Source organism: Arachis ipaensis, chromosome B3 (assembly GCF_059453495.1).
Source record: "Arachis ipaensis isolate K30076 ecotype BB chromosome B3, ASM5945349v1, whole genome shotgun sequence".
NCBI classification, from domain to species: Eukaryota; Viridiplantae; Streptophyta; class Magnoliopsida; order Fabales; family Fabaceae; genus Arachis; species Arachis ipaensis.
Genome location: NC_142438.1, coordinates 10,746,307 through 10,758,302, shown reverse-complemented (window position 1 = coordinate 10,758,302; position 11,996 = coordinate 10,746,307). Strand labels below are relative to the sequence as shown.

Sequence of the window (11,996 nt, the reverse complement as noted above, 5' to 3'; positions counted from 1 at the left end):
TTTTTTGGTACTCAAGGGAATGACAAAAAGAATAACGATGAACACAGACGGAAGGATAAAGTGACTATCCGTGGCTGGAAATTTTTTTTTTTGGGTACTCAAGGGAAGGACAAAAAGAATAACGATGAACACAGACGGAAGGATAAAGTGACTATGCGTGGCTGGAATTTTTTTTTTTTTTTTTTTAAGTTTATGTAGAACACAGAAAGGATGAACGTAGACTAATGAAAATTAATCTAATACCTGAAATCTGATACCAAATGATACGGAACGTAACCCAGGATAAGATGGAAGATCAAAGAAAGGGACTCCTCTACCTCAATTTGATTTCCTGATGCAACAATTAAGGGAATCACTCTAAGGGAATCACTCTACCTCACCTGTTCACACCCAAGTTTCTCAAAGAAACTCAAAGAAAATTTCATTCATCAAAAATTAAAAAAAAAATGGCTACCAGGATTTAGAGGGTTTTTATACCTCTTAAATTTAAATCCCTAACTCATAAGTTTACTAGAATAAAATATGGGTCAAATCATAACTGGGCCTAAAACAAACAAATAACAAAAATAAAATAAACATACAATAAATTCTAAGAAAGTGATGTCTCTTTTAATTCATCTTGACTAATGAGAGTCTTCAATACATCTTGTAAAATAGTAAGACGTGTGGCTTTTGATAATCGTTAATCATTGTCTTGCCCAATTCTTGATGCATCTCCTGAACACATGATTTAGCCATGTTTGCAAAACCTTCTTTTATTCTCTTAGTTGTTGCTCTTGTAATTGGACCAATTGGCATATGACAGTTCTCAGTTTGTTCCATAGGGCTCGTATCAAGAATACCGGGAAGCTATCTATCAATACAAAAAGGGAGACAAAAGATTGTGTCTTCCATAGGTTCCACACTCATGCACTAACTGCTTGTTTATACTCCCCGTCAATAAGTGCTTTTTATGACTGGTTCGTGATGGATTCTTTTGAATTGCTTATACAAATACTTTTTCCTTATGAAAGTTGATGGCAGGAATTGTGTATATTGTAATTCTTTTTCAATGTATTCCAGAGATCTTTGCTTTAAATTTTAGGACCAATGTTTCTGACTTAGTTAGTTTATTTGTTTTTCATCTCTTATCATTATTACTTATATCTATCAAAAAAGAAAGAGAATGTATGGCATGTTTTCAAGTTATGCTGACTATTGTAATATATTAACTGCATTTGTTTGATATTAATTAATCTTACATTATGACTAAGATTAATGATTTAATTTTTTTGTGCTATTTTTGTAAAGATGATTTGTACGACTCAATTTATGAATTTTTATAATAATCTGGAAATACATTTAATTGGATGTTTAGAAAACATTTAATATTATCAATATATTAATTATTAAATAAACATGTTTTATAATTTTATATTATAAATTTATAACAATAAACATGTTTTATAATTTTGTATCAGTCATGGTGAAATTGAACAAAATCAAAACCATGCATACACTTTCCAATGTCTTATAATTTTCAATAACTTTTTTTTTCTTTTTGTATAGAATTAAAACTGTTACAAAATCTTATTTTCGATAGTATAAATAATCATCTAAAAGAATAAATGTGATTGTATCACTGTGTATACTGTTTTGTACATTAAAATTAAACTCTTAAACAATTAGTGTGATTACAAAAGTAATTTTATCTTTGTAATTCAATGTGTATTTGCATGTGTACTCTATGTATTTCTATACGCCAATCTTATCTTTGATTTTTCTTTTCTTTCCCTGTTTGTCTTTGTTCCACCTCATACGAATCAATTAAGGGGGAAATTCATTACACTTCATAAACATTGGTATGTCTTACTTCTTGACAATTTGATCATTATTAAATGGTGAAAACTCAGGTGAAGTCGACTTCACGTGAAGTTGATATTTGAGAGCCGTTAGATGAAAATTTAGTCAAATCAGTCAATTCATTTAACGACTCTCAAGTATTAACTCCACGTGAAGTCGACTGCACTTGAGTTTCCCCCTTATTAAATAGTAGTAGCATATGTCAACAAAATTGCCATTTGTCAATGTTGAAGCGCATGAAACGGCTCATACACCCATGTGATGAACAGTTTAGCTCATTTGCGAAATCAACAAATAGTGTTTACTTAAATCAACCACCAAAACAAAGCACACTAAATTCCAATATTTTTTTCCCTTTAATATAACAATAGTCAAATACACTACCCTAGCCGCAAGGTATAAACAGTCAAGAATGATCGAACTTTCTATATATAAAATAATCATATTCATATAATAGATTGGGATTTGCAAGGTCCCATGCATATGAGAAGCTTCCCAGATATTATATTCGCCCCCCAAATTAAAGTTCCTACTCCAATCACAAGAGGTTACACCACCAACGCCCGAACATCATACAAACAAAGTTCATTAAGCGACAGCCTCATCATTGTTTCCGCGTACAATTATTTTCTGTTTGAACTTGCTTACAATATTAGGCCACAAATAAACCTTAAAAAATTGACTAAACAAATAGCTTACAATAATGAAAATAAAAAATAAAACTAACCGAATTTATTATTTTTTGTTAATATTTTTAATTATTAGTCTAATTTTTTTAATTTAATAATTAAATAATATATTTTTAGTTTATATTTTTAAATATTACTGATTAACTATACAGACCAAAAAATAAATATTTCTGCCTCTCTAATATTTTTCTACGATAATTGTTTTATCTTATTACATCAAATCAATAAATATTTTTTGCTAATGAATAGAGGATGAGATCATTTTCATATGAATTCAATGATTTTACATTATAACTAAAAACGATTTATCTATCTTGTATTCTAAATTAAAAATATATGTTAAAATTATAAAATAAAGGCTAATTATATTTTTTCTTTTGTGACCTTTTGATGATGATTTTTGGAACAATTACCTAGTAATGGTAATGTCAAAAGGAAAATTTTAATTGACCAAAAATTATTTATTAACTCTACTCTTCTTTTAGATAGAGATTGAAACTTAAATATCGTAGAAAAAAAAATCCACACACTGTAAGAATACTAGAATAAATACAATTGACAGAATATTAAAAATCAAATCCAATAGGGGTAAATTTTTTTTTGAAAAGGAATGAAATGAAATATTAGAAAGATATAAATATTAAATAGCGTGTGTAATGTGAGAAATCAACGGCGAAGAACACCATGATCCAGCTTGCAAAACTGTATTATCATAAGAACATAATTAGTATACCATATACACGCAGTCACCGCTGCTGTTCTTCCCATTCTCATTTCCTACCGCGTTAATTAAACATACTCACCTCATCAATACCAACTATTAATAATTGTTTTAATAATTTAATTTCCTTTCACACATGTATCTTATTGTTCACAGCTACGTACTCACTCCTTTCCCAAATCCGTGTCATGCTTATTACATTTCATGATTATAATAATAATCTTGGGCTTCCCTACAAAGCTTGCAACCTCTCTAGTATCTACTCTTATATATTTAAGACCGTGTTTGCCATTACTCTTCTATAGCCACCACCACCAACTAACGCTTTCTTCACTTCTCACCCTTTTGCACCTCCCATTCATTCATTCATTCTATATATATTATTTTTCTTACATTTTTTGTTAAAGAACACAAGCTAAGTTCCAAAGCCTTTAACATGATCAGGGGTGAACCATTATCACTCTCTTCCCTTCTCAGCTTTTGTTCAATATTGTTGTTGCTATTGAACAGCATTATTAACGTTGCTGGGGAAGACCCTTATAGGTTCTTTGATTGGACCATTACCTATGGTGACATTTATCCCCTTGGAGTTAAACAAAAGGTTTGTATATATATCTTTCTATATATTTATACCTTATTAATGTTATAACAATTATATATATGACATGATGCATGAAAAGATTAAACATTATTATGTGCTTGAATTTACAGGGCATTTTGATCAATGGACAATTTCCAGGGCCTGAAATCTACTCGGTTACCAATGACAATTTGATCATCAATGTTCACAACAACTTGCCGGAGCCGTTTCTTCTAACATGGTCCGTATCTATATTTTGCACGTAACATCTTTCATTGCATTTTTAATTTCAAGAGTGAAGAATCAATAGGTTATAGTAAATTGCACTAGTAATTAGTCCTTCCACTACAAGTCCAATTCAATTTGCATATTCTTTTTCTTTTTTCCCATATAATCTTCCTTTGATTTTTTGTCTTGGTAGTGTTTAATTTACACTTTTGCTCATCATTGCGTGATATTGAAATCTAGCTATATATGATATATCACAATCACACAGACATTAATACGTGTACTATAAACTGCATATCGTTTTAAAAGCTATGTTTAAATAATGAAATCTTAAAATAGGAACTAATTTAATGATTGATTATGATGGAATTGATTCTTTGTTCCGAGACATCAATTGAAAAGGAAATTAAAATTGTCATTATTGTTCAATAATTGAATAATATGATGTATGGGAATTGGATTTTAATTAACAAAGATATCATAATCTTATAATAATAATAATCATTTGTTTTCCAAATAAAATTGCTACTAAGAAAGGAATTTTTTTTTATTTAAAATGGCTAGATATTATTTTGAGATTTTAAAAAAACTTTTCCTTTATTATATTAGTTGGCGAACAAATGTACATAAGAAGTTAGTTTGGGGAACACAAGAAGGTTGGTTATTCATTCACGGCATCAAGTAATTGAAAAGAAAAAACATACTTCTTGGTTATGGAAATGTAATTTAATCCATAATCCAACTGCACAAGCAATAATGCACCTTCAACTAAACTAAACCTTGTTTGCTTCACCTAATCATTTCCAATACAAAACAATTCAATAATGGAAAACGCTATATTCTCTTCTATATTACTCTTTTTATCTTTTTTCTATATCATTGGATTTTTGTATTAATTAAGATATAGAAAAATTCCTTCAATAATACAAAATGATTGGGATTAAAGATAATGGAAAGATACTAAACTCTAACTTTTAGTTCCTTCTTTTTTTTTTTTTTTGGACATTGTAACTTTTAGTTCATTCTACTTGATGTATATTGTAGATTAAGGGACATGTGTTTTGGTAAATTTTTTATGTTTTAGAAGACTCTCCAGAGTACATATTCGCACAACACAAGATGAGTTTAGATAAGAAGAGGCCATAACAAAAAGAAAAAGAAACCCCTTTTTTTTTTCACTTTTCTTGGGTTCACCGAGTGAACATTGAGTAGAAGCAACCACCACCTTTTTTAAATAAAAAAGAAAAGATATAAAAAAAACAAAAACATGAGTTTCATAATTGTTTCTCTCACTCATCACCTAGACACACTTAACTCATGTCACGGACCAAAATCACTAACCGTTAGGCCCACTAATAAAGTCACAAACTCACAATGGCTTAAAAACTTCACGGGGCAGGCCCATATTTGATTTGGACTGGTCAAGAACATATCGCATTTATTTTTTTTCTTCTATTCATTCTTAAATACAAGTATAAAATGTTGCAAACCTTGTTAATTAAACAACTTTTAACTATTAATGAAATTTGTCATTTGGATATTAATTATGCAATTGATTATTTGTTAACTTAATAATAATAATAGGAGTGGTGTTCAAGAAAGGAGAAATTCTTACCAAGACGGAGTATATGGAACAACATGCCCAATTCCACCGGGGAAAAATTACACATACACCCTTCAAGTGAAAGACCAAATTGGAAGCTTCTTCTATTTCCCATCACTTGCTTTCCACAAAGCTGCTGGTGGCTTTGGGTCCCTCAAGATCCTCAGCAGGCCTTTGATTCCTGTCCCATTCCCTCCCCCTGCTGATGATTTCTCTCTTCTCATTGGAGATTGGTACCTCATTGACAACAATGTAACACCCATTCATTATTTCCCCTACATTACATTCTAATCTTCTCTTCCCTTTTCTAACATCATTTGCATGAATTCCAGAGGCTCAAGGCTGTTCTTGATTATGGACACAAACTTCCATTCCCTCATGCTGTTTTAATCAATGGCCGTCCAATTGGAGCAACTTTCACCGTTGAACAAGGTATGCCTTTATAGATAAATATATCAACTGCTGAAGCAAGTGTTGAGTGTTTAAATTCCGCCTTAAATACGTAGCAATTCATTGGCAGATTCTTAAATAGAATTTAGATTGTAAATCGTATTAGCATGTTTATTTATATATAACAGTATTTGACTAAGAAATGAACAACAACAGGAAAAACATATAGGCTTAGGATATCAAATGTTGGACTCCAGAACACACTGAACTTTAGGATTGAAGGACACAGCATGAAACTGGTGGAAGTTGAGGGAACTCACACATTGCAGAGCACATATAGCTCAATAGATGTCCACGTGGGACAATCTTATTCGGTGCTGGTGACAGCAGATCAAGCAGCAAAGGACTACTACATTGCTGTCTCAACTCGTTTCACTTCTAAGGTCCTCACAGCAACCGCCGCCCTTCACTATTCTAACTCCAACCAACCTCTTTCTGGTCCTCTTCCTCCTGCACCTACTCAACTTGATTGGTCTATTCAACAAGCTCGTTCAATTAGGTAAACTTATTTAATTAGAATTAAACTGGATATAACAAAATTAATTTTTATCTTTTTGTCAAATTCGATCAAATTAATTACTCAATTATTATTGCAATTGACAGGACAAACTTGACAGCAAGTGGACCAAGGCCAAATCCACAAGGATCATATCATTATGGTTTGATAAACATTAGCAGGACAATAATTTTGGAGAGCTCAGCAGCACAAGTTAATGGCAAGCAGAGATATGCAGTGAACAGTGTGTCTTTTGTTCCAGGCGATACTCCATTGAAGCTAGCAGATTACTTCAACATTGGTGGTGTCTTCCAAGTTGGAAGCATCCCAGATACTCCCTCACATAAGCCAATGTATCTCGCCACCTCCGTCATGGCCGCCGATTTTCGAGCATTCGTTGAGATCATCTTTCAAAACCACGAAAATATTGTCCAAAGTTGGCACATTGATGGATACTCATTTTGGGTTGTAGGGTATGTATTCCAATCATTTTCTTCAAATTATCAAATTCTGTCGTGACACTCGTCCCAAAAGTTTAAGCTGAATCTGTCCTGCAGAATGGATAGTGGTATCTGGACGCCTGATAGTCGTAAGGAGTACAACCTCGCCGATGCTGTTTCGAGGTGCACAACACAGGTTGGTTGTTATTCTAGTTAGCAAAAACATATATTTTTTTTCTTAATATCCAAATGAGACATTATAGCTTATTGGTGAATATTTTTGTCTCAGGTATACCCTAGATCATGGACTGCGATTTACATGGCACTAGACAACGTTGGTATGTGGAACATAAGAAGTGAATTTTGGGCACGACAATACCTTGGACAACAATTCTATATGAGAGTATATTCACCGGTGGAATCTCCAAGAGATGAATATCCACTTCCAAAGAATGCTCTTCTTTGTGGCAGAGCTGTAGGCAGAACATAATTATTTACTACCATGGACTCGCTTGTTCTCATTCTTTTGCAAATTCATCCAAGATTCCTTTGTATCATTACCATCATATTCATATAATATGTTTCCCGTATTGGTTTAAAATTGTTAACATTTTTTTCAAATGTATGTTTTTTTTACTGGAATATAATGTATTAGCATATTGTGTCACAAACTTTTGCAGACACCATAATACACAATAAAATTCCCAATTTTTTTAATTATTGGATCAACTATGTTTGGTGACTTAGTGTACACTAAAATTAGCTACAAAAATTAGCTATTAAAATTGAATACATATTAAAAATAAATTAAATTATATTTGGTTGTCATCCTAAATATTTCAGAGAAAATAAATACTTTTGAAACTTAAGAACTATAAATAAGATCATTATTTTAATATTTTTCAATTTAATATTTTAATATTTTGAAACTTAAGAACTATAATATTATACACAATCGAATGGAGATTATTCACAATTTTTGTAAAATAAACTTTTAATCACATACAATTTATTAAGTTGAGCCTGGACTATTTATTAAGAAAATAAAACACTTATCTTAATTATTCAGAGGACAGTACAGTTTCCTGATGCTCATGATGGACGGGCAGGGGCGAAGCTACATACATAAAAAGAGGGGCAATGGCCCCCTAATTTTAATTTTTTACATGTAAATTATATGTAAATTTCAGTTTAGTTCTTTTTTAAAATTTTATTTTATTCTTATTTTATTGTATAAATATTTTTGGCCCCCTTCTAATATTTTATCTAGCTCCGCTCTTGTGAACGGGCATTCACACTTTCAAGACACTTTGATCTTTTATATATGCATAACAATATGATGGAGCAAAATGGTATCGTTGTATTAAACTAAAATCAAAATTGATAAGCACTATAGGAGAAAAAATCAAAATAAAAAAAAGGAATTAAATTTATTAAATAATGGATTAACAAACTAGTGAATGGTGCAACACCATTGTCGTTGCTCCAACCGTGTTTTTCTCCCACAAATTGCAAATTTAGGCTCTCTTAATAATTTTAGTCACGAATTCCTCTCGTACTTTTTTATCTACCCTCCCATAATAAGCCTAGTGGATCTATATAACCTCTCCCTCTTCATTCCACCAAATCACACACCCTTCACAAAATAACAGATCAAATAATTACAGAGAGTTAGACAAAGAGAGAGAAGACAGATCACAAAAACTGCTCTGATCTGCTCTCTCACCATTCATGCATCTGTGATTAGATGATAAAGAGACAACACCAATAAGATTATGTTGTCACAAAAATCATCGTAATCACAGATTCATGATATGATGTTAATAAATTGGCGCTAGTTACAAATTATCGATCTTGATAAAAAAAATAATGGAGATACAGCGATTGAGAGAGTTGATTAGAATGTGGTCTACTTTGTCGATTAACCATTTCTCACTTGTTGGTGGAAACCATACCGCTGCTAGATTCTGCAGTCGCTAGAACTCTGTTTTTCTTGTGACTAGCTCCTCTACTCTCTTTCTCAAAATATTCTTTTTAATTATACTTATTCTTGTTCTTATACCTTTCTCGTCTTAATCATATTCTATTCATTTATTCTATCTATTAATTGTCTCCATCGTCATATCATAAATATGGCGATGGAACTCATCGGTGTCATTGCATTGAAATCAAAACACTATGTCAACTTCAAGAAAAGCATTATTAAGCACCTGCCTAAAAGCCCACGTTACTTTATCAATAGGCTCATCCCAAGTTCCAAGTTCATGAAGATTGTTTCTTGTTTGTTCCTCATGATATTCGCATTTGCCACCTTGAATAGCATCATGAGATCGTCTTCCTTCGAATTCGAGAAAATCTCTTATAAAGAAACCCAACAGAAGGATCTGCTTACCGAATCTATTGATAAACAGCAAGTTAGCTACGATTCGGTCAACATAGAGCAGCTATTGGGTGTTCTTTTCCATGACCTTACAAACGAAGGGCTCAAGAAACCTACTCAGAGCAATGCAATTTTCCTGACCAATGATAACAATGCGGATCCAGGAATAGGGCCTAGCATTGTTTCTGAGTACAACATGGAACTTGTTTTGTTGAGTGATTTGGAGAAGCAGAAGAACGTAATCGACAACAGTGTGGACTTTGTTTTCACCACAGATTTCCCGGCGGCTTCAAAGTTCATCGACAGGACACTGAAAGTTGATGGGGTTGTCGCCTTTATCACCGGCGAAAACCCCTCGGCGAAACATTACAAGCCTTCCAACTACAAGACGGTTTATGTGAGGCGCTTGGATCTCATTGCTGTGGCCATGATAAAGAAGGAAGAACTTGTTCGTCATGATCAGCCACCGCCAGTGGTGGCTGCGCCTAGAAAGCTTCTTGGCTACTCCTCCGACGCAAAGAAAGCTGCACTGCAAAACCTTGAAGATGTCTTGTTAGAGCCTCCAAGAGCCTCATCGAGAATATCAAGAAAATACTTGAAGCGCACTAAGTAAGTAAAACACTTAAATTTAGACAAATGATGAATTACTTGACACAAATATAAATGGTGGAATTTTTTATTCACCTCTTATTTTTTAGACAAATTAGACATAAATTTTATAAGCGTTATAGAATTTTCTAATTTTATATATATAACAATTGTAATTATATATTTATTACATAAACAATAATTAAAAAGTATGAAATATAAAAAATTTAAACTACTTTAAACTGTTTTTTATTATTTTTTAAATATTTTTATAAAGTTAAAAAATTTTAGATTGATCTAATCACTTTAATTCTTAATATATATTTTTATTACTTTTAAAATTTTCAATAATTTCAATAATAATGTAAGACGAATTAGTTATTTTGTCATTTAAAAAAAATATTTTGTTTTATAATAATAATATTTTTTAAAACTTAAATGTTCTTCAATACAATTTATTTAAAAAAAAAATTGAAAACAAGAAAAAAATGATATCTTTACTATTTTCTTTTTACCTTAAATTCATTGTCTAGCTAATTATTAGAATGTATATACCTATCATAGGACACTCATGCAGTTTGCACTAATTTCATAAATATTTAACAGATACCTTCCGAATTTGATGGGCGATTCCTTGGAAAGTTATCCTCGTAGAGTTTTCATTGATGTTGGATTGGCGGAGAAAGAAGGAGAGAGAAAAAATGATTGGTTCCACAAGAATTATCCAACAAGAAACAAGAACTTCGAAATGTACAACATAAATATCGAGATAATTACGGCAGAAGAGGCGTCGGCGAAAGAAATGCCTCAAATAGGAATGTCAGATTGGATGCGGACAAATATAAAGGATGAAGAATTCGTGGTGATGAAAGCAGAGGCAGAGGTGGTGGAAGAAATGATAAAAAGAGACACCATTGGACTAGTAGATGAGCTTTTCTTGGAGTGTAAGCCACATAAAAAACGAGAGAATAATAGAAGTCGTAGGGCTTATTGGGAGTGTCTGGCACTCTATGGAAACTTGAGGGATAAAGGTGTAGCTGTACATCAATGGTGGGGTTAGAAACTCAAAAGAAGCACAATAACAATGGATAATTGGATATCTTGTTTATTGTAAAATTTACATTAAGAGAATTGTCTTATTGCATGTGTGTGCTGTAGGTATGAAAAACAAAAGAAATAGATACTTAAAAGAGTTGACTTTTTTCTCTTGGAGTGATATAGAGAAAGTATGCATTAGAAAAGTTAGAGTAAATGGTTAAATTAATCTTTAAAAATTAGTTCTTAATTTTTTTTAATTAAATTCGTTTTCAAAGATTTTAAGTTAGTCATTTTAGTTCTTTTGTCACTTCCATTGCTAACGATACGTTAAGTGACTTCACAATACATATCTAGTAGTTCTACTTGGCGGCTAATATGATAATTAAGTTTATAAAATTAGATCAAATCAATCCCAAATTGAAGGATTTCAATGCCTCATATTCTCCTTCCAATGCATCATATATTCCTGTGTGTATATTGTAGTATCACTTAACGTACCACATTAACAAATTTTGGCACTATCAATAAAGAAAATGACAAAAAGACTAACGAAATTAATTTAAAATTTTTGAATGACGAATTTGATTAAAAAAACTTTTTGGAGACTAATTTAAAAAACGAATTATTTTTCAAGAACGAATTTAATTATTAATATAAAAGACAATTTCTTTTTATCTTTTTCTAATTTTTATTTTCAATCAATTTTAACACAATATATATATATATATATATATATATATATATATATAATGTATATAATATTATTCTTTTATTATAGAAAAGATTATTAATAAATGAAAATATGTAACAATAATAAATCAAAAGAAAAAAAATTGAATTAATATATATATATATATAAAAAATGAATAAAATTGAGAGAAATCAGTAAAATAAGAAAGCGAGAATCTAAATATTTTTAAATTAATATTGTAGCTAGAACT

At 31.1% G+C, this 11,996-nt stretch overlaps 2 protein-coding genes across 2 annotated transcripts; both read left to right on the top strand.

The window, feature by feature from the left end:
• The first annotated feature begins 3,476 nt into the window (after window positions 1-3,476).
• Window positions 3,477-7,763, top strand: LOC107629588 (protein SKU5 SIMILAR 14). The gene is made up of 8 exons (XM_016332404.3): window positions 3,477-3,853; window positions 3,964-4,073; window positions 5,645-5,915; window positions 5,996-6,095; window positions 6,270-6,612; window positions 6,717-7,082; window positions 7,167-7,245; window positions 7,339-7,763. Exons 1-8 carry the CDS (start codon window positions 3,689-3,691, stop codon window positions 7,537-7,539), a joined length of 1,635 nt encoding a protein of 544 aa, XP_016187890.1. The 5' UTR covers window positions 3,477-3,688; the 3' UTR covers window positions 7,540-7,763.
• A 931-nt stretch (window positions 7,764-8,694) lies between these two features.
• Window positions 8,695-11,218, top strand: LOC107634174 (uncharacterized). Its single transcript, XM_016337748.3, has 2 exons — window positions 8,695-10,038; window positions 10,624-11,218. The coding sequence occupies exons 1-2, from the start codon at window positions 9,182-9,184 to the stop codon at window positions 11,075-11,077; spliced, it is 1,311 nt and encodes a 436-aa protein (XP_016193234.2). The 5' UTR covers window positions 8,695-9,181; the 3' UTR covers window positions 11,078-11,218.
• The last annotated feature ends 778 nt before the right edge of the window (window positions 11,219-11,996 follow it).